Source organism: Patagioenas fasciata, chromosome 1, assembly GCF_037038585.1.
Source record: "Patagioenas fasciata isolate bPatFas1 chromosome 1, bPatFas1.hap1, whole genome shotgun sequence".
Lineage (NCBI taxonomy): Eukaryota > Metazoa > Chordata > Aves > Columbiformes > Columbidae > Patagioenas > Patagioenas fasciata.
This window is the reverse complement of record NC_092520.1, coordinates 207,153,189-207,175,712: the sequence shown is the minus strand read 5'-3', so window position 1 is coordinate 207,175,712 and position 22,524 is coordinate 207,153,189. Positions and strand designations below refer to the sequence as shown.

Below are 22,524 nucleotides of genomic sequence, written 5' to 3'. Positions count from 1 at the left end.
TAATGATTCATTACAAAGACTGAATTATGGCATTAGGCAGACAGTTGTTTGGTGTGTGACAAATTGTGAATAACTAGGATAGAACATTGCACAGAGAAAGGCCCGTGGAAAGTAGCAGATTGGAAAGGCTTTGGCTGGTTCAACAGGGCTGCTCCATCCCTGGAGTCTCCCTGAATGCTGCAGGAGACCCTTAAATCATGTTGATTTGGGTTATCTCTGCATTGGGTGTTACGACTAATTAGTACTGATGGTGTCTTCATCTGACACAACAAAGCTCTGGCTGGGGTCTCTCTGGCTCACATTGAAGTGGAACTGTCGCACAGGTTGTGCCAAGGTCATATTCTGAATCCTCACAAAACTTTTAGTCTGCAGAATTTTAAATGAGTGAAATGAGAGGAAAATATCCAAAAATCCACTGGGTTTGTTTTGTGTTTTCTTTTTTATTTTTTTTTCCTTAGAAAAAATGTTTCAGTGAGTGAAATTTGAAGACTTCCACATTAAAATTAATGTTTTCTAATGCATTTTGACAAACATGCTTTTAGCTGGAATGCAAGCCATCTCTTGTTGAATTGATATTTCAACTGAGAAAACCTCACGACTCAAACAATCTTCCCTCCTTCCCTCCCTCCTTCCAGCCTTCAGAGTGAATGACTTGGACATCCTGAGTTGTTTCAACTTAAAGACCCTCTGGTGGCAGAAACCCTTCTGAAATGACATGTATTGTCCTCTGAGGGACCTACCTTTCTCCTTGCACAGTGAAGAGAGACATTTAGGCTCATTTAAATGAGGACAGCAAACTTCCAGACGCCCAGCTCAGGACAGATTTGATTCTGTTGAAATACGAACAGTTTGCGGAGAAAAATGAAAACATAATCATTCTATGCCTGTGCTTAATTCTGATCACAGAATCAAAGAATCAGCTGGGTTGGAAAAGACCTCAGAGGTCATCAAGTCCAACCCTCGGTCCAACTCCAGTCCATTGACCAGATCATGGCACTAAGCGCCATGTCCAATCTCAGTTTAAAAACCTCCAGGGCCGGTGAGTCCAGCACCTCCCTGGGCAGCCATTCCAATGCCTGACCACTCTCTCTGCACAGAATTGCTTTCTAATATCCAACCTCAATTTCACCTGGCAGAGTTGAAGCCCATGCCCCCTTGTCCTATTGCTGACTGCCTGGGAGAAGAGCCCAATCCCCACCTGGCTAGAACTGCCCTTCAGGTCGTTCTAGAGAGTGCTGAGCTCACCTCTAAGCCTCCTCTTCTCCAGACTAAACAAGCCCAGCTCCCTCAGCCTCTCCCCATAGGTCTTGTGTTCAGGTCCCTTCACCAGTCTTGTTGCTCTTCTCTGGACCCGCTCCAGCACTTCAATCTCTTTCCTGAACTGAGGGGCCCAGAACTGAACACAATACTCCATGTGTGGCCTCACCAATGCAGAGTACAGGGGAAGGATCACTTCCCTTGTCCTGCTGACCACACTATTTTGGATACAGGACAGGATTTTCTGGGCCAATTAAGAATGCATTTGGTTGCCCAGTGCAAGGTCAAAATGTGTTGCTCATATGACATCTCTTCATTTCCACTTGTTGGTCTTTAAATGTTGAGTCTTGCTTAAAACTTCAATGCTTGCGAAGTGCGATGTGGTCAGGGCTGGGAAGATGCTGTGGAAACCCACACCAATGTTAGCCAGACAAATGCACAGTATTTGGAAATCAGCTGCTTTATGTGCGCATTGCCTTTCAGTGTATTATTTTTCTTCTTTTTCTTTTTTTTGCATCTAGACTACATTAACCTTGTGCTGGCTGCATCATGCTGGCTGACATGAGATGGATGATGTTGGTGGCCTGGCATAGCACCCTGCCTGCCAAGTGCCTTTGAACGGCACCTGCTGCCTTCCAAGGGGGAAGCCTGTTTGCTCAATAAAACCGTGTTTAGCAGTGCTATCTGCCTAATTGGCTGGAGAAGCCCGTGCCCCCGATTTTATGTGATGAGATTTCCTTGGCAAGAAAACAATCAAGAAGGCTTTGCAGAATGAAAAAAATGGGGCCAAGTGTTCCTATTGTCCTGATTTTTGGATCTCTGCTGAGGTGCTGAGTGGGATTGCCATGGTGGGGCCTGCTACAAGATTTCCTCCGACCGTGAAAGCACTTCATTTCCACCAGTCCCTCAGGCAGGATCGACACTACAGATTTAGGATGCTCTTAAGGAAGAGATTGATCCAGTCTTTAGACCCTCAGGAGACCTGCATTTGACTTTCTTGTCTGGTACCTTGTCTTATCACTTGGGGCATGACTGTAAGCAAGTCAAGAGCCCAGCTGCTGTAGAAAAGGTGCCTGGATGGGAGCAAGGCTCTTGCGTACCTTTTGCAAATATTGGCCTGATTACCCTGGGTCTGAGCTCTTGTGAAGAATTAAATTTGGGATTATGACACTTGTCTCCCCTAGAAAGGTGCTATGAGGATAAAGTTTGCTGATGACACGAAGCTGGGAGGAGTGGCTGACACGGCAGAAGGCTGTGCTGCCATCCAGAGACCTGGACAGGCTGGAGAGTTGGGCGGGGAATAACCTGATGGAATTTAACAAGGGAAAGTGTAGAGTCCTGCATCTGGGCAGGAACAACCCCAGCTTCGAGTATAGATTGGGAAATTACATATTAGAGAGCAGTGCAGGGGAAAGGGACTTGGGGGTCCTGGTGGACAGCAGGATGACCATGAGCCAGCACTGGGCCCTTGCGGCCAGGAAGGTCAATGGCATCCTCGGGTGTATTACAAGGGGGGTGGTCAGTAGATCGAGAGAGGTTCTCCTTCCCATCTACTCCACCCTGGTGAGACCCCATCTGGAATATTGTGTCCAGTTCTGGGCCCCTCAGTTCAAGAAGGACAGGGAACTGCTGGAGAGAGTCCAGCGTAGGGCAACAAAGATGATGAAGGGAGTGGAGCACCTCCCTTATGAAGAAAGGCTGAGGGAGCTGAGCCTCTTTAGTTTGGAGGAGACTGAGGGGGTGACCTTATTAATGTTTATAAATATATAAAGGGTGAGTGCCATGAGAATGGAGCCAGACTCTTCTCAGTGGCAAACAATGATGGGACAAGGAATAATGGGATCAAGCTGGAACACAAGAGGTTCTACTTAAATTTGAGAAAAAACTTCTTCTCAGTGAGGGTGACAGAACACTGGACCAGGCTGCCCAGGGGGGTTGTGGAGTCTCCTTCCCTGGAGACATTCAAAGCCCAGCTGGACACCTTCCTGTGCCACCTCACCTAGGCGTTCCTGCTCCAGCAGGGGGATTGGACTGGATGAGCTTTCGAGGTCCCTTCCAATCCCAAACATACTGTGATACTGTGATAAAGACCCCGGATCACCCAAGGTATGCTTTGATATTCTCTGTTGTAAGAAAGCAGATGTAAGCTAAACAATGAGTGGTAAGATTTTTCACAGTCTCTCATTTCTGATCTCAGATCTAGAAGCTGAGAAGAGCAGTGCAGAGCAGGTATTGACATCAGGGCTGTTCTCACCTGTTTCAATGGGTGCCACTTCAGAATTTCACATTTTCCAGTTAGAGCTGGAACACGAACCCTTGCAAGCAGATGCTGCTTTGGACATGAATTTTCAACAATCCAGGGGAATGTCAATGTGTGCGTCATGAGCTGGTCAAGAACTCAGATGCTGAACTTCAGCGTGCTCGGAAGACTTTTGCTGAACAGAGATTGACTTGAGCACGTACTGTTATCTTCATACTTGCGCCTCAGGTGATGCTCCAGTTTTTGGGAGAGGTGTAGATTTGCTTTGTTCTTATAATTGCAGACTTGCTATGAATTTTGCCATTGGTGCTTTTTTTTTGGGTTGATTCCTGTACATTTTAGCATTAGGGTGTTACCTACAATTCCTTCCCCAGCTGTGTGGCAAAGGCACGGAGCCTGATGATCTGTCACTGGTGACTGTGGAGCAGCACAGCGAACCTGAGCCTTCAGTTCTATGAATTCCTGTTTAACAAGGAGGCTCTTCTGCTTTTGACTCATAATTAATAATGCTTATTTACTTCCTCCTGCCTGATAAACGCAGAGGGATTCATATGCAAACTCTGCAGCCCCAGGAACAAATATTGTGCCTTTTTTAGCTTTGCATGCAATCAAGCCCTTGCGACTCTTTCTGAGCTCTGTTGTAACAGTCAGCACGGTCTTGTTTCTATTTTGGGCCTTGACTGAGCTTCTGTTTGCTGAGTTTTGGCTCCGTTGCTCCATGCTACCTGCAGAGGAACTGAGGGAGCAAAGAGGTTTCCTGAGCTATTGTTGCTGCCTGGAGCAGATCTGAGCAGCTTGGCCACCCCTCACAGGCACGAGCAGTGACAATGAAGGGTGGCCGAGGGGGCAGGGACAAAATGGGGACTCTGGCATCTGTTCTTTGCTGGGGGATGAGTCTGCTCTGGCCTGGCAATGACACAAGACTAGGAAAAATGCTCATCAGCATCTCCAATGTCAAGAGAGGGTTGTCACTACCCCAGGAAAAGGGTTGTAAGTTGTTTTTTCTGCTCTGCTTGCTGAAGACTATCTCTGTCCAAATCTTTTGTGACCTTTTCCCATGGGAGTTTTGCATAGAAATAGTAAATAGAAATAATGAAAGGTGGAAAAGTCATTATGTGGATCTTATAGGGAAGTATTACTGCAGCTGTTTTATCTGGAGCTTTAGGTCACAGTCCTTAAAGGAAAGGGAAGAGCCTTTAGTTGCTCCTGTGGGTCTGAATGCCTTTCTGCTTTGTCACAAGTTACATTTCTGTTCTCCTGTTTTTTGGGGCACCTTTTAGAGGTGATGGTTTTAAACTAAAGGAGGGGAGATTCTGGTTAGACATGAGGAAGACATTTTTTACACTGAGGGTGGTGAGAGCCTGTCCCAGGTTGCCCAGAGAGGTGGTGGATGCCCCATCCCTGGAGACATCCCAGGCCAGGCTGGATGGGGCTCTGAGCAACCTGATCTGGTGAAGATGTCCCTGCTCATGGCAGGGGTGGCATTGGATGAGCTTTGAAGGTCCCTTCCAACCCAAACTGTTCTATGATTCAGCTCTGCAAACGCCTGCATGTGTCTCAGAGCAGCATGTGCTTCATTTGAAGCGTGATTTTTGTCTTATTGGAGTCACGGCCTCGTCTCCAGGTGGCTGAGGTAAAGCACACACTGAGGCACTTCATGTTCTATGAACAGGCAGTTGCGTTGCCCCCCTGATGTGTTTTCCTCTCACTGTCCATCAGGATATTTTCTATCCAACTCTACAGACCTTAGCAGCTCCGATACTTGTTTCCTCGCTGTTGGCAATCCCTTGTCAGGCTGATCTGAATCCCCATGTAGAGGTAATTGGTGTCAAATGTGTGTATGTGCATATTTGTTGAGGTGCCACGGAGACAGGCTGCAGGAGAAGGTATGAGGTTGCAGTAGTGCAGGGTAAGGAGAACAGATTTGTAAGCGACAGAAAGGAACAGATGGCTTTGGTTGTAATGCCTCTATTTATATTTAATGTTAATATTCCTCTTGGAACAGCAGCACTTCAATGATGTGTAACACAACATAAAAGCATCTGGGGAGGGAGAGGATGAGGGAAATGGGTTTGTCACATCCCAGGAGGAAATCCAGCCATGGACTTTGCCACAGTATTTCAATGACTGTGAGCAAGCAGAAGGCAGAAGTTACCTACAACCCTCCTCTGGAGCTCTGTGGATGTTGCCTTGACATTCCCATGCCATGGACCCTGAGAAACCACTGTGGGACCCCAGAATGGAGCAGCGTTTGTGCCCAGCACCCCAATTGCAGTGAGATATGCATCGTGAAATTCCAAGAGCATTTTTTTTAATTCCAAGGTAGGGAAAGACATCAAGCTCCTGCTTTGTCATCCTTGCCATCTGTGTTCTGGCGAGGTCAGTTCCACCTTGTCTAGCTCCTTATAGAGTCTCCTCGCACTGGCCCATGGTGGGATTTACTGGAATGCTTGGAGTTGCTTTCTGATTCATTCTGTGAGTGCAATTAGTCACCACCAGCACACAGGTGGAAGATAAAAGGTGATTCTGTGGCACCTACTTAGCTGTCGCTGCTGGAAGGACTTGAAAGCAGAGACAAAAAGTTGCAGTTCTGGCTGCACGATCGAGGGTTCTCATGGAACAGCAGCGAGAAACATAAAATTCCACCTATGTGTACCCTTAACAACCTTTTGTCTTTCTGTTAAAAGATAAACCAGAAGCTCTAGTCTCTGTGGGTGTAAATCAGCGTAGCTCTGCTGCAGACAGTGGAGCTGTACCAACATTTTTCAGCCAAGGAGAGATGGAATCTGTGGGTTAAATGATGACAGAATTATCCTTGTGTGAGTTTTTTTGTGTGTGTGTGTATTAAAAATGCACATGCAGGTGTGTATGTGCCCACACACTAGTTAAAGGTGATTGCGTTTTTTATTTGTTTGTATTTAGTGTACCTTGGAGGCCCTACCTAGACAACAGTCATAAATGAAATGTCATCAGATCGTTACACATCGCTGACTTGTTAACAATATAATTGCATGATTTGTAGTTAAAAAAAGCCAATTGAAAGACTTGCTTGAGTAATATTCCATGCAGCCCCCTGACATGTGCATATATTAGAAATCCATCAAATAGAAAGCACGGGACAAAAATGATCGATAGCAGGTTACAGCGCTCTTTATTACAACAAATTAATTGATCACATCTAGCAGATTTTCCTACCAGCGGAAGCTCTTGGTATTGAATGTGTCTCTCTCATTTCTCTTCTATCCTTGCTTTTGGAAACAGGCCAGACAGTTTCATACCATCATTTAAATTTATTTGTGACCTGAGAAAGTTGTGCCACTCCTGAGACAGTCAACTTTCAGCTAAGAGGTTTGGTGACATTGTAGGAGGTACAGGAGGTACATTACAAGTTTTCTAAAGAGAAGATGGAACTCCTTATCCCAGTCCTGAACCAGCAGGTCCCACCTGAGAGCTGCATTGAAATGTTTTTCCTGATCCTTGAAACACTCTTATTTGACTGGCATCCTATTCTAAAACCAGCGCACTCCACAGGTATTAACCAGCACTGGTTTTCATAGTCTCGGGCAGTGAAGCCCAAGAGTGAATAGTTGCAAGAATATCCCTTCAGCTTCGAGAGGAGACTTCTTGTATCAGACGATGACAAGGATGTTTCAGTGGAGAAACGGGGAAACTTCTGCTTTCTGTGCTATACTATTTGACAGCTTATGCCCCCTTTCTGCTATGTGTTTGGCAGCTCTTGTACATGGAATGACCCCTCAGAGACACAGCGACAGGTCATTAACCTGCTGTTTGTATAAGCTCTATCCTGACACAAGCATCATATTTGAGGCTTCTGTATCTGGCCTACTACAGAGTCTTAAATGTAAAGAAAATAAGTGCCCTAAGCCTTTCATTCTTCTGGAGCTATGCAGACCATGGGTGAAATGTTGTGGAATTACATTAGCTGAGATCTGTTTTGTGGGTTTGCCCTTTGCCTGTAGCGTAAGAAGTATTATCAGGTTAAGGAATCAGCTTCTCTATTCCACTCCTGACTTGCTGTATAATTTGACTTTAGCTGATACACTCAAAATGGACAGGTTCCCAAAATACTCTTCAGATAAGTGTATCCTCTCCAGGTGTGCTAAATGAGATTATACTTGTAGGGCAGATGAGTGAAGACTTCTTTGAGACTCCACAGCAAGCCAGCACTTGACCAAGGAGGATGACTTCTGCCTCTGGTCCAAACTAACCTACCTGTGCATTGTAAAAGAGGCCTTATCCTCATGTTTGCTAGGGGATTTGAGATCTCCCACCATTTTTATGAGGTGCCATTTACTACTTCCATCTCACATACTTTATCTGAGATGGCTCTACAGCCCTCACTCCCACAGCTCCAAATTGCTCAAGTCAAGCTATGGGGAAGTGATGGAGCACAATGGGAGAGTTTAACTCCTACTTTCTCCTTTAGGAAAAAAATATTTTAGGATTTAAGATACCATGCAAGCACGTGTCATCATGTCTGAATTTCTTGCTGATGGCTTTCCTGAAAGTTATTTTATGTAAAGCAAGGTGGGAAATACTAAAACTGGAGTCGGCATTTCACCAAAGATGCAGTTAGAAAACAAAGTCTGTTCTTTAACTCTCTATTTTAATGGCCTGATTTGCATTAGAAAAAACTCTCTTTGATGAAGACTTATGAGATTTTGTTGCTATGAACCAGAATATGCATTTGGAAATTGAGTGGCTGAGGAGATGTGTATCCCTAGACACTGTTTTAATTTCTATATTCATTAAACTGTTCTTTGGTGCCCAAGAGAGACCCAAACCTTTGAATAACACAGCTTTGAAAGCTGGGAGAGGAGACATCAGGATCAAGAATGCATTTTCACCATCGGTTTAACCCAGTCTAAGTCTTTGTGGCCATTAGGTCCGTTCTGCTCCCTTCTCTTCTGCTCTCCATCTTTCCACCTTGGCTGATCATTGCTGCTTTCTCCTCGTGGGTTCACAGCAGCACTCACACAGCGTGCAATGAACTGGATCAGGAGCTGTTCTGGCTGAAAGATAGTGAAGAAAACCCAAAGACTTTATGATGGATCGGGTTGTTCTAAGCTGTAGAGCTGACACAAGGGAAGAGAAAAAATGTGAGTTAGGACAAGCAAACTGCCCTATACACCTTATAAAATTAATGAACCATCAGTGGAGATGCCACCACAGATACAGTTTGTCTGGCTAAAAATAATCTTTTGAGGGCCATTTTGCACCATCCTATAGAATTCTGTATTTGGCATCTCCACCCATTAAATTCAGTTGAATGATCTTAAGAGGTAGAAACATCTTTATTTTCCTTAGAGTTTTACTTGCAAGGCTGTCAATGCCCATCACTTGTTATTTAATACTTACGGTGATGAATAAATGAGCTCGTTGACTGGGGCTCATCCTGTTGTCCTATGGAGTTGATGGATATCTTGTATTGACATAGCTGGGCAACAGATGGGGCCCTGGATGAAAGAGCCACTGTTTTAGTAGGAACTACTTGTCTCTCTATGTTGCAAAAACAAATAATCTCAGAGATTATCAAAGATGGCAGGGCTAGTGCTGCACATAGCTTCTTTGTGAAGTTTTATATAAAAGAGAAATATATTTCTTACAGTCAAAGGGCCACTGGCTGACCTGACCTTTTCAGACTGGAAATGGTCACTGAAAGGGTAAATAAGATAATGATAATAAAAACTCTCCTAGTCGTTACTGGACTGCTGCTGAAAGAGATTTGATTGAAGAAATGTCAGAGTGAAAATGCACACCATCCCTGCTGAAAAATGATTGTGTGAGACCCTGTCCAGTGCCCAGGAAAGCTGGAGAAATCTCCACCATCCTTAACAAACCATATAGTAAATGTATAGTATAGTAAATGCAGTTTCTTGAAGGAGGCAGCCAGCCTTTGGTGCCAGCCCACTCTCTGAATCTGTTTTTGTGTTGAAATGGGCTGTGCTTTTCAACAAATAAACCCTTCACACCCACATATTTCTCCCAGCTCTTGTGCTCAGCCTCCTTGATGACAATAACTGCTTCATTAGCTGCCTGATGAATAGTCTGTGCACATTAGCATCATTTTATCTAGCCAATAGCTATGAGCTTCACCCTGGGAAGCTACAGAAGATCTATCACTGGGGGTTTTCTAAGAGGCTGGACAAACTTCTATTAGGAATGCTTTAGGTATGGGGGACAAGAAGATGGACTAAATCACTTCTGAAGTGCCCTTCTAGCCCTGCTGTCTCTTACTTTCAAGCTCTGCCGTAGTAATAACATGTAATTTCCATGGCAGGCACCTATGGGAGGCTCAGTTAAGAGGTGGATGCCTCTTGGACTAGGAACTGTTCAGAGGCTGCACCAGCGCATTCAGCCCAGTGTGTCACAGCTGGGTGAGGACATACACAGGAATGGACTTGTCCCACCCAAACTCAGATGCTTGCATGGAAACTTATGGACAAGGAATTACTGGAGGGAGTCCAGCGATGGGCTACCAAAGATGGCTAGGGGTCTGGAGCATCTTTATTATGAGGAAAGAGCTGGGTCTGTTCAGCCTGGAGAGGAGAAGCTGAGAGGGTATCTTATCAATGCTTATAAATATCTCAAGGGTGGGTGTCAAGAGGATGGACCAGATTCTTTTCAGTGGTGCCCAATAACAAGATGAAGGGCAACAGGCACAGACTGAAGCACAGGAGGTTCCATCTGAATATGAGGAGAAACTTCTTCACTTTGAGGTGCCAAAGCCCTGGACCAGGCTGCCCAGAGAGGTTGTGGAGTCTCCTTCTCTGGAGACATTCAAACCCACCTGGACACATTCCTGTGTGACCTGCTCTGGTGAACCTGCTTTAGCAGGTGGGTTGGACTGGATGATCTTCAGAGGTCATTTCCAACCCCGATTATTCTTGTGATTCTGTGTCCAAGCTAAGCTAGTTAACTCCTCCAGCTCCAGGGGGAGAAACAAGTACAGTTCATATGCCCTGCTCTGGACACCTGAGATGTACTGGAAGCACCTTCTGCCTCTGCTGACCATCATCCCATGATGCAGTATGTTCACCAAAGGCAAAAAGAATCCTTTAATCCAATTGGCATGAGAGCTCAGTACCCTTCTCACTGGGACACAATATTAATCCAAACACTTTTTTATCAGCTATTTGTTTCTAAATATTGATAAGGGTTGTCTCTGTCCTCCTTCTGCTGATGGAACTGCTCATGGTTGTCGGAACTCACCCCATGATTCTGCAGAGAGCTCTCCACTGCAGGTCACTCTGCTCACTGGCCTAGGACTAGACATTTATTTTAGTACATTTGGGTTAGAATCCTGCAAATTGTGTTTAAACAGGTTATATAAAAACTTACCTAAAGTGTAATTTATTCTGATTCCTCACAAATATTGATGATATATTTTTGCTGAATTGTGGCTTACATTCAGCAAACCTCTTCAGTTCATCTTTAATTTGCAGATGGCTTTGGCAGTGTTTCAACCTTAGCTTCTGGTGGCTGAAACCTAGTGCTTGAATTAGGCTCAAGATGCAAATAGCCTGATTTTCAGAAAGCCCAAATATATGCAGCTGCCTTGTGGGGTTCTACATAATGCAATTAGGGCTGGGTTTCTCCTTGCCAAAAAAGCCACAAATGAATAAGGAGTCCGGAAAGAGAAATGTGATAGAATACACATAAGTGTCTTAAGGAATTCAGGGATTTAGGACTAAAGACGGAAATAATTAAAAGCCCAGCTCAATTTTTCATCTGAAAAGCACTAATATAGGTAATTTCAAAGGAGATTTAAGAAGAATGTGTTCACATTCGGGAGAAGTGTAGATTTGGGCATTAGGTCTGGATGAGTGATGTGACAGAGCCTTGGTGATGGACGGGTCTGCTGCTGGCTCATGGGCTGGGGATGATGGCAGCACAGAGGGGAAGCAGGAATATTTACTGATGCCAGAGGATATAATTAGAAATAATGAGTGCAGTAAAAGAGGAGAATGGGCTAGAAGCCCGAAACTTATAATAAATGGCAAGTTACATCTCCTCTTTTAAAGCTTGAATTAGGAGAAGTGACTGATAGGCAGCACTTGAAAGCACTGGAGTGGTCTGAAAGTGTTGAAAATGTAATTCCTGAGTGTGCAAACGATGCAGAGGCCAGACATGGGATAACAGCCAGGTAGAGACATTGCCAGGTTTTTACATCTTTTCTACAGCTGATGTCTTTTGGCATATCACATCTTGGTGTCCCAGGAAAGTGAAAGCATTGTCTCCTATATTCATTCTTTCCCTAAAGAGGCTTTTATTTGTGTGTGGGTCTTTTTTTTTCTTTTTTTTTTTTTAAATACACAGCTAATCCCTGTTGCACATGTAAAAACAGGTAGCACATGGGTCTGTGAAGATTATGGATACCCCTTTTGGCAAACAATATCTTTTAATAGCATTGTGTGCCGTAAATCGGGTTAAGCAAAAGTATCAGTGGAACAAGCAGCGTGAGTTCAGGGAAGGAATAAGTGATGGACCTCTTGAGAGTTGTTGTTTAGTAATGTTGTGGCAGGTAGGGTCAATTATTTTGTTTTTTTTTTTTGCTTCAGTGATGTCTGTGTTTGGAAAACAACATGAGCAGAGCAAGCTGTTAAATTGCAAGAGACTCTTCTATTATATTTCGTAACAGATATAGCAAATGTTTGTTGCTCCGGGGCTTCATCCATTGTTTTCTGCCCAGATCAACCACTGGGAACTGGGTGAAGGACGTGTGACCTCTCTGCCCTTCAGTTCTAGTTGAGTGGGGAGGGTTACAGGGCATCTCCAGTCTTCAAAAAGGGCAAGAAGGAGGACCTGGGTAACTATAGACCGGTCAGCCTCACCTCCATCCCTGAGAAAGTGATGGAACAACTTATCCTTGGTGTGATCTCAAGGCATATCAAGGAGAAGAGGGTCATTAGGGGCAGTCAACATGGCTTCACCAAGGGGAAGTCATGTTTGACCAACCTCATTGCCTTTTATGAGGACATAACGAGGTGGATGGATGATGGCAGAGCAGTGGACGTCGTCTACCTTGACTTCAGTAAAGCCTTTGACACAGTCTCTCACAGCATCCTCACAGCTAAACTGAGGGAGTGCAGTCTGGATGATCGGGTAGTGAGGTGGACTGCGAACTGGCTGAAGGAAAAATGTGTCCTACTCTGCAGACATTCAAACCCGCCTGGACACCTTCCTGTGTAACCTCATCTGGGTGTTCCTGCTCCGGCAGGGGGATTGGACTGGATGAGCTTTTGAGGTCCCTTCCAATCCCTGATATTCTGTGATTCTGTGATTCTGTGATATAGGTGATCTAGGTGAAAGGAGGGAATGAAAAGATTGGTGGATAAAAGTAGGAAAGGCATTGAAGTGGATGTTGGTCTTTGTCATGGAGACAGCTCAGTTCTACGGAGCCTGTGAGAAAGCTCTCAGCCATTGGAGAGGAAACTGATACTTCTAGAGTTTCAGAAAAGCCCGGAAATGGACATTTGAGAGGAGCTGTGCCCTGTGTCTGTCAACTGTTGTAAAGGACCATGAGGTGACTATCTCAGATGCAGAACTCTGCACTGGGGACATCTAACACTACAGGCACTGGGTCTGGGTACCCGAGCAAGGAGGACCACTTGGTGCCACCTGAAGTCAGGCCAAGGATTGTATGAGAAGAGGGGCAGTGGAGTTGGAGGAGACGCTGAAGGGAAATGCCTCACTGAATTGTCACTCAGCCAGCTCGTGGTGGTCTGGGAGCTGGGGAAGGGCTGCAGAGCAGGAGGTGCAGGTGCTGCCACAGAGCCAGGAGGTGTCTGCTGGAGGTTTGCACAGGATGTGTACAAGGGTGGCAGACCCACGCCATCAATCCCATATCGATGCTTTCTGAACATAGGATGTTGGACATATTCTGTCATTTTTTTCTCCCCCTGGCAGAGCTGTGACCAGTGCACCATCTCTTTGACATCGTGTGCATGCATGAGGGCATCTCTTTGTACACAATGTCCTTCAAAGAGAGCATACGTACGTCAGAGAGTTTCCTATAATGGCTTTGCGTGGTACTGCAGATGTGATTTCACTAATTCTTCAAGAACAATAACACAAGATTCATTGTAGGGTAAGCCAAATGCACTTGCCTATTTTTGGTGACGTTTTTCAGGTTACTGTTAACCTTTCATTTGAAATTTAATGCTGAGGACTACACATTGATTCTGAGCAGCTTCTTGGAACAGCATCAATTTTCCATTTAGAAAATTGCTTTTATTTTAAGCTTAACCCTATATGTGGTGGTGTTCATTTTTTTCCTGAGAGATATTTTACTATGGAAACCTACTCTCTGAGTCTGAAACTCAAACCTTTTTTGCCAAAGCCTAGGAATTATGAGCAATAAAACAGGAAATGTTATAGGAAATAACAGCTGAACTGGGGGAGGGACATGTTTAGAACATTAGGGCCAAGCCCAGGAAAGTAATAAAACAGAGTCAGAACTACAGTTAAAATGAAAACAGGCCCATGTCCAAATTTAAAGATACTATATGTCTGGATGATAGTGGGGAAAAAACACTGAAAGCAAAAACAGAGTAATAGCTGGCAACAGATAACATCTGGCAATGGGTTTGCAATGAAATTCATTTCAGAGAATGAGTGGGTGAAGAAATTTCTCTATCCATCAGGGAGGAGAAGAAATCCCAGCATAATGGAACAACACTTTTCAGTGAGATGCAAAGGTGTTGTAAGCATCCCATGGTGCTGAGGAGGCTCCTGTCAGCCTTCTATATTTGGAAGTTCAAATTGCCGAGGCAGATTAGAAGTGCTGAGCCTGGTAAGCCAGCGTTAATGGGCGATTTCCAGGGCTTGCATACATCATGTGTGTCTGTGCTGCCGTCAGGGCTGCTTCCAACTCATAGGATGGACCTGAGCTATGCTGGGTGCTGAGGACGGCATCACTATGGCTGCTAAATCAGCTTGAGATGCTGGATAATTTAGCTGAGTGAAAGATCTATGCATTTATATTCACCTGCTATAAGTAGCCAGGGTGGTTAATTTAAAGCTGGCAGCCAGAGCTATGGTGCAGCCAGAGCTATGAGCTGTTGTCATGTCTGTGATGCAACGCAGTATTTTCTGGTTTTAAACAAGAGATACAACTGTACCCTCAGTGGTTGTTTCTAGGGAAAACTATAGCATAAGGGAGAAGATGGTAGCTGGAATGGATTTTGGAGTGGTGTATGTGTGACCAACGGCAGAAATTAATTTGCAAAGTCTTTATTACAGTCAGTTACTAGAGGAACAAGCAGGTCCATGGAGCAGTTTTTAGACATAAAACTGAGTTGGAAGTCAGATAGAAAACTGAAAAAATATTCCCCCTCTTCCATAAAAGAACTGATCATGGTAGAGGAAAAAGCAATGGAAAGAGGCCACGTAAGAACTTAGTTCAGCTGTACAGCCTTCCTAGTGAGTCTGGAGACTGCTCGGTGGACACAGCGAGCTGCACACAGGGATGGGGTGCTCAGAGGAAAGGACATTTGCTGGGTCTGTCTCCCCCGGAAACCTCATTTTGCTCATTGAAGTTGGAGAGATTTCCATGAATAGGTGAAAGAGCAAGGATGGAGACCTGACTCTTCCACCTGAATGTGGAATGAGAGCAGAAACCCTTTTTTTCTTTATAATTTTAGTTACTGTCCTGACTTTTTAATCTCCAGTGATAGCTGACAGTCATTCACCATTAGAGGGGCCATTTCTGCACAGCATGGGGTGTCTCTGCCAACCGCACCACTTCTGGGACCTCCTGGCCCCTCCATGGCTGCAGAGGGGTTGCTGGCTCGGCGTCCCTTGAAGTGGATTTTGAGAGGGTGGGAGGCCGTGAGAATGACCTGGATTGTTGGTACCAAACTGCTCTCTATAATTGTTTTGACCTGATATGAAATAGAAATGAGATCTGAAAAGGAGTCGCATTCAGAGAGTTTCTATATCTTTTTCCTTACTTCACTCCAGTCTTGCATATTTAATTTAATAGATCATTTTTTCTTATGTCATATGAACTATGAGGTGGATCTTTTACAGATATGTTATTTATATATTCTGGTTGTCTTACAGGCAGATTTCACATGAAGATGATTAAAGACTGTTTCTTTTCTGTTTGTTGAAGATTATATAATGAAAGAGGGAAAATGTGTATTTTAATTGAATATATTCATAGAGTTGGGAATGTGGTATATTATATTTCATATATAGCTCTGAGTTTGATAGTACCTTCCTATACTTGAATTTATTTTTGAAACAAATAGTTTTTCTTTCTGCTGTGCTGTTAGTTAAGTTTGTAAACCACAGGCTGAACCACAAAGGCATTTATTGAACCATGAAAATATTAATTCCAGAGAAATCAGAATATTATTTGCACTCGGAAGCAAAATACCAAAGGCTTTAATGATATTTAGATAGAACTATATTAATGTCTGAATATCTCTGGAGAGCTATGGTAGCAGTAAGAAAAGTATTAAACTCAGTGTTGTTTGTTTTTCTATAAGTAAATGAGCAGAATTGCAAGTCTTCTTATGAGCCTGCTGAATATTTGCAGGGATTAACTAATCTATACCAGACCCAGCATGGACCGACCTTTTTCCACCTGATTCCCCCTGTTCTGCTCCATCATGTGGGATGCTGGCACTGCAAGGGGCCGTAGAAGGAGAAGATCTCCCCCAAAATAATCCTTATGTGCACAGAATACCTCCTCCTCGGGGCCCATAGCTTAGGGACTGATGTCTGCAGTTGTGGCAGCAGAGATCTTCAGGAAGGCAGATTTATGCTGCCTCATGGGAGAGCTATGCCAGCTAAGGAGCACTTCTCCTTGTCTCTTGGGTGGTGGACATGACCATTGCCTTTCCCCACTTCGATTTGTGGCCAGTCCTGCCAGGACAAGCCAGCTAAATTGAAAGGAACCAACACATTTTATAGATCCACCACACTAGTCTACCCTAAAGCTGTGTAAATCTTGAGCCTGTGGCTAAAGCTCTGGTCCCGTTTTCCTCAGTCCCATGATTTTGTGTTATTTCTATGGGCCACACAGGGCTGTGCAGTGTCAAAGGTGGGGTTCCCCTGAGGAAATGGGGAAGTCTCCGTCCAAACCAGTTCTGCAGCAGGTGTCTAAAATAAGCATGTGGCCAATGCTTTCCCTCTGTTGGCCACAAAGGGAGCTGGAGGTGGCCTTGCCCCTGTGGAGCCACCTCATGGAGCTTGCCATTTTTTTGTGTCATTTTAATATAGGTCTGTTCCCTTTGAAGAAAGGTATGCAACAATTCTGCTAACTTCATCCAAACTCCCTTTTGATACCAAACCAATTCTAGAATGAGATGTTGCTGGGATTTATTTAAGTACTAAAATTCTGGGCCATGAATTTGGAAATAAAGCTACAAAGACAAAACTAAAAATGTGAGTAGATATGAGTCTTGATTGTATTTAGGATCTGAATCAATATTATTCATAAGATAACTAGCTAATGTTCTCTTCTAGCTAGTGCTAGGAAGTTTATAGCTTTTCCATTAGACTACTCAGGGTTTATCTTGGTCACAGAGACCATGGGGATGATCTTCCCCACGTCATACCTTGAGGCACTCCTCAGAGTTGAACTGGATGGCATTTTCAGAGGTATCCCAATACTGGGTTTATGTCCCCTAATTTCTCTGGGCTTCCTCTGAAATTGGAGAAGAGGGGAAGGCACTTGCAAAAGATTATTCATCCCGTCCATCTTAGACATCCAGCCTAACATGGGATGACTTGTGCTCTGGGTACATCTTGCTCTGTTGACCAAAGAGGAAGCCTGGCTGGCTGCTGTAGGTCACATACCATGATGGCCAGAAGTTTGGAATCAATCCTGCTTTAAGAGACTGGGAAAAAAATTCTAGTGGAATCTGTGTCCTGTCTCTCAAGTGCTTTTGCAAATCCCACCCTCTGCTTTAACATTTGTTCTGCACGATGTCCAATGTGCTTTGTGCTTGCTCTGTCATGATACACGGTGATCATCAAAGCAGTGAGAGTGCTGCACAGTATGTTCCACTCCAGTTACTTCCTTTCTGGTTTAATTATAACTGAATTTACTAATCCCAGTCTTGATTAATGAGCTTATTATGCAAATGTTATGATGAAACTGAAACTCTTTGTAATTGCTTGCAGACAGATTACCACTTCGAGTACACCGAATGCGACAGCAGTGGCTCCAGATGGAGAGTGGCTGTCCCGAACCCATCGGTGGAGTGCTCTGGACTACCCGACCCGGTGAAAGGGAAAGAATGCAGTATGTTGGCATTTTTCATGTTACAGACTGCTGTTAGCTGTTTGTGCTCTTTACCCTTGTGTGGCTTCTTAGCTCTGTCTCTGATGTCCTGAGCATCCCTGGGCTAGTCCATCCCCTCCAATCCTTCTATTCGCCTGGAGCTGTGGAGCAGGGATTGTCTTTGTAGTGTAGTTGTATAACTCAATATCTGCTACAGGTCTAATTCATAGACAAGCTACACCTCTTAAAACACGACTTGAAAAGATGTGGTTGCTTGTCTTGAGCTGCCGTACTCTTAAGTTCTGCAGCTCTCCAGTTCGACTGTAGCTGTGTTGGACAAAATGGTGACCAGGAGTGGCCAAATTATATTTGCATAGTGTTCATATTCTCATTACCTAATTAATCAGCTAATTAATAAGCTGAATGCATAAGTAGTGGCAGATATCTTATTTGCCTGAGTCATTTTCATGATTAAGCTTTTGTATTTTATTTATTTATGTATTTATTTTTAACAACTTGGAGTGTTCTCATATCATGTGGTCCTGCATTTTTTTTTAATGTTAAAACACTTCTTTGTATCTGGGGACATAAGTGAACTGCTGCTCTGCAAGCACTTTTGATCTGTTCCCTCACTGATTTGTAGCTTCCCAAGCTGAACGCCCGTTCCCATTGTACTTCCTTGCTCTAGCAATTCTCTTCACAAAAGATCCTATAAGTGCTTTACTTTCTCAGTAGTTTGTACGAGGGTATAAATTTTTGTATCTGACAAGTGGGATGAACAATGGCAACATCCTTTCAGTTGTACTGCAGGAATGGTGAGATTTTATTCACTTCTGATTCTCCTCCTGTAAAGGTTTATTGTTCATTTCTTTACAGCATATGTTCCAGTGTAAGGCGTATAAATGTTTTCTGTAGCAGTGTTGACCACTGGAAAGATATCTGATTGCTTGCAAGCATGATTTATAAAACTATCTGTGTCATTCCTAGCATTTGGGTTTAGTTTCTAAGGTTTTAAATGTGGCATCTCTGTATATCCTTAGGATGTGTTTTTTAATTACAGAAATACAGAGCTGGGAAGCACCTCAGGTGATCCCATAATTCACGCCCCAGCCCAAATAGCTATAGTAGCAATGACTTTGTCATTCATGGCTGATGCTTGGCTGTACTGTTTTCAGAGACCTCTGGTGATGAAGGGCCTGCAGGCTCCCCAGATATTTGGTCATCTATTTTGTTCTATTCATTTCCCTCCTGTTACAGCTTTTTCTGCTGCTGAATCTCCCTTGTTTTACTTCAAGCCTGTTACTTTTTGCTGTCTGCACTATAAAGGAGCACATAGTGTTATTCCTTCTGCTGGGCAACCACTTTTGGTGTATGCCAGAGAACATACGTATAACTCATTTTTTCACTTTTTCTTCTTAAACCTTGTGATAAATGGTTTAAGGTTCAGCAGTGTTGCACTGTCCTCAACTTATTGCCACAGATTTCAACAAATGGTGCGCTTCCCTCTTCATCTCCTCTTATTTGTGTGTCTTTTTGGTCTTAAATCAATTTCAATGAAAATTCAACTGTTCTATAACAATAAATTAATCTCTGGCTTCTCCATATCTGGCCCCCTGCTAGACAAGGGGAAAATTCTGCCCAGTCAATTGTCTGTGATATTATACACCAAAGTAGAAGATTCAGTTAAATACACTGGAAAACTCATCTCAGTTATGTTTCTCCTCATGTTGCTGTTAAGTCCCATGACAGTTCAGCTGGTTTGAGAAGCAATTGGGTATTTGACTTTTTTTACTGAGCCTTTCAGATCTCATCTCTCTGGGGTCTTAGGAGTGCAGCAGTGTTAATGTAGTTCTGTCTTTTTTTGTGTGTGTCTGCAGTAGATTATCCGGCTTCAGGAGATGTCTGGCTGTATTCTGATGGCAAAAGTCATTTTAGGTTTCTTGTCTCATAGTCTTTCACCTTTTGCTTTAAGAACAGCTAATCTTTCAGGCTGAAAACATGAATCTGTCAACAGCAGTCAATCACTGCAGGAATGTGTAGGGAACACCCCTCCCATTCGGCTTGGCTAACACTGTGGCTTTTACTGCGAAATATTTGAACCAACGTAGAGTTTGGCTGACAGTCCATTCTGCAGTGGGTGGGATATACTGGGAGAGGCAGCTTCTGGAAATTATGTGCCCTTCAGCTCTTCAGAGTTTGTACAATAGGAGTTGTTGATGGTGAGTCGTACTGAAAATGTTGCCAGATAGACCGTTCCTCATTGTCTTGTCTTCTCTGAACTGGTGGCTACTGTCTCATCTGACAACACAGGAGCTGGACCAAGGATGTCTTATACTAAAAAGCACAAAATGCTATAGCCTCAGGAAAATGAAAGTTTTTGCGTTTGGGGCTGCTACAACATATGTTCTCAGTGGATCATGTGTAGAGCGAGAGCTGTGCTACAGGCTTGGCCAGGGGGTGCAAACACATCTCACCAAGTATTTAATGATTCCATGGGATGTCTTCCTTTTCTCTTATGTCTAGAGTTATTTTATCTTGAAGCGTATCAGGAAATACCGCTAAGCATGGCATATCCTTTGAGATGAGTGATGAGTCTTTCTGGTCATTCTACACAGTTATTCAGTTTCTACTACATCTGGTGGATCCTACCCTACACTAGAGCATCGGGACACTAGGGCTCATCCTGATGATTGGTAGAGTCCTGGCCTCCCTTAGGTGTCTCTTTCAGTTCTTCAAGCTGCGAAGCTGGGGACCACAGTACAGTCACCACAGGCAGATCTGTTATCTTCAGAAGTTTTGGTTGTTATCTACTAGTCCTGAGATATAGCTGAGCCAACTATGTCTTTCCTCTTAAAAAAGGGTTTCAGTTGTATAGCAGCATGAGTTCTTAGGGCTTTTTTTTTTGTCTCCTTGAGGCTGGCAGAGCCCTCAGTGGTCCTTGGCGGCAGTTAGGACACTGGATATGGAGGAATCTGGGTGAAAATGTGTGTTTTTTTGGAATACATCTATCTGCCATTGCTGCTGACTTCATGATGCACTATTTTCAGTTGTTTTCATCTATTCAGAAATGCCTGCCGCTTGAGAATATCTGCTATTGATCTTTACTGCTCCCTGAAAACAGAAGTGACTTGCAGACTCTCATTAATTTTGGATCCTGACAACACTATGCCAACCTCTCCTACTTCCAAATGCTCAGCAGTCATTCTTTTTAAATTGTCCCTGAACTAGGAATTTGAAAGACGGTATAACAATGTGTTAAATGTCTCCAATCATCTCTGTAAATATGTCTAGTCTGTGGTCTCCAGTGGAGCGGAAAGACACTTGAGACTACTAAAAATGTACCAGCTCAGGTGCTTCACGTATCTGGAGCAATCTAACTGTGGCACTGGCACTTAGCCAGTGTCTCGAGATGTGCTCATTTTCAGGATGTTGTGTTTTATGGCTTTTCATTCGAATGAACCCATTTCAAATTAGGTTGGGTATCTCTGTGCTCTGCTGCATTTTGAAGCACACGCCGACCTGCAAAGCACAGCTGACTGTGACCTGCCGAGAGCAACTGCCCGAAACGGCTGTAGGCTCCCAAACATGCCAGGATTCATCCCGTTCTGGTCTTCAAAATCTTAATCAGCAAAGTTTACTTGCAGAGAACAAAGGGTCCTCTGAGGATTAGTCATGAGGTTCAGCATACAAAAGACTGTAATATTTTGACTGCTTTATGACCTGAGTATTAGATGAAGGGTTTTTTTTCTTACTTCATCTTGCACTGAGCAGAGAGCAGCGTGATGAGACCACCTTCCCCTCCTGCCACTGTCCCCACAACACCTTTACCATCCAGGGAGGTAGGAGGAAAGAAGGAACCTCACCTGGCAGATATTTGTGATGCTGTAGGAGGTCCTGCCATGCAGTGACCCCAGAAGTGGGAGGGAAGGTGCAGGAACAGCACAGTAGCTCACTTGCAATGAACTGGGACAACATTCCCCTTTCCATATTTCACTCTCCTCTTTTTTTTTTTCTCCCCCGATCTGCTTGGCCCTGTGAGGCTGTGGCCATTGCCGCTTTCAGACCCCACATCAAGGTGACAGCCTGCATTTTGTCATTGGGTGCAGTACCTCAAGGTATAGCCATGCCAGACTGCTCGGCCACCTCTCCTGCTTGTCTTTGGTCAGAGATGAGCCATATTTTTGACACCGGCACGTGACAATTGCAAGGAATCCTGCAGAGAGATATGTTAATAGTGCAGCAAGGATCTTGGCCAGGAAAAACACAGTATTTATGACTCCTAAAGCTACTCTCTGTGGCTCTCCTTTGATGGTTAAGATGTCCCCTCTAGGCATCTTCCCAGAACCTTTTTGGAGGCAGGGTAGCATTGTGTTGGGTGGGTGACAGACAGATATCCTCCCTCAGCAAAACCCCGACTTCTGAATCACTACATTGCAACTTGAATGTGCTTAACTGATTTGGTCTTGTTCATTTTTAATTACAACAGATCTCGCTATGATCTCCTCATGCATCTCATAGCAAGAAAGGAATTTAGCTGATAAGGACTGCTGCCACCAGGGCAGTGTGCCTGGCTTTTTAAATGGAAAATATTTATGGCAGTCAATGGGAACAGTTTACTTTGGGAGCTAAGCCCTTGCCTGCACCCCCATATGGCTGGTATCTCTGAAAACCCTCTGTTTTGGTGTGGGGGCTGTGTGCTGTGTCTAATGGGGACCATTCAGGGCCTGGCAGTGGGAACAGGAGTTGG

At 44.1% G+C, this 22,524-nt stretch overlaps 1 protein-coding gene across 1 annotated transcript in view; it reads left to right on the top strand.

The window, feature by feature from the left end:
• The window catches only part of ELAPOR2 (endosome-lysosome associated apoptosis and autophagy regulator family member 2), a 108,568-nt gene that overhangs the window by 38,407 nt on the left and 47,637 nt on the right, over positions 1-22,524 (top strand). The window contains exon 2 of the mRNA XM_065857093.2: positions 17,678-17,798. Within this exon, the coding sequence (XP_065713165.1) occupies positions 17,678-17,798 (121 nt within the window). The remainder of the gene's footprint in view (positions 1-17,677; positions 17,799-22,524) is intronic.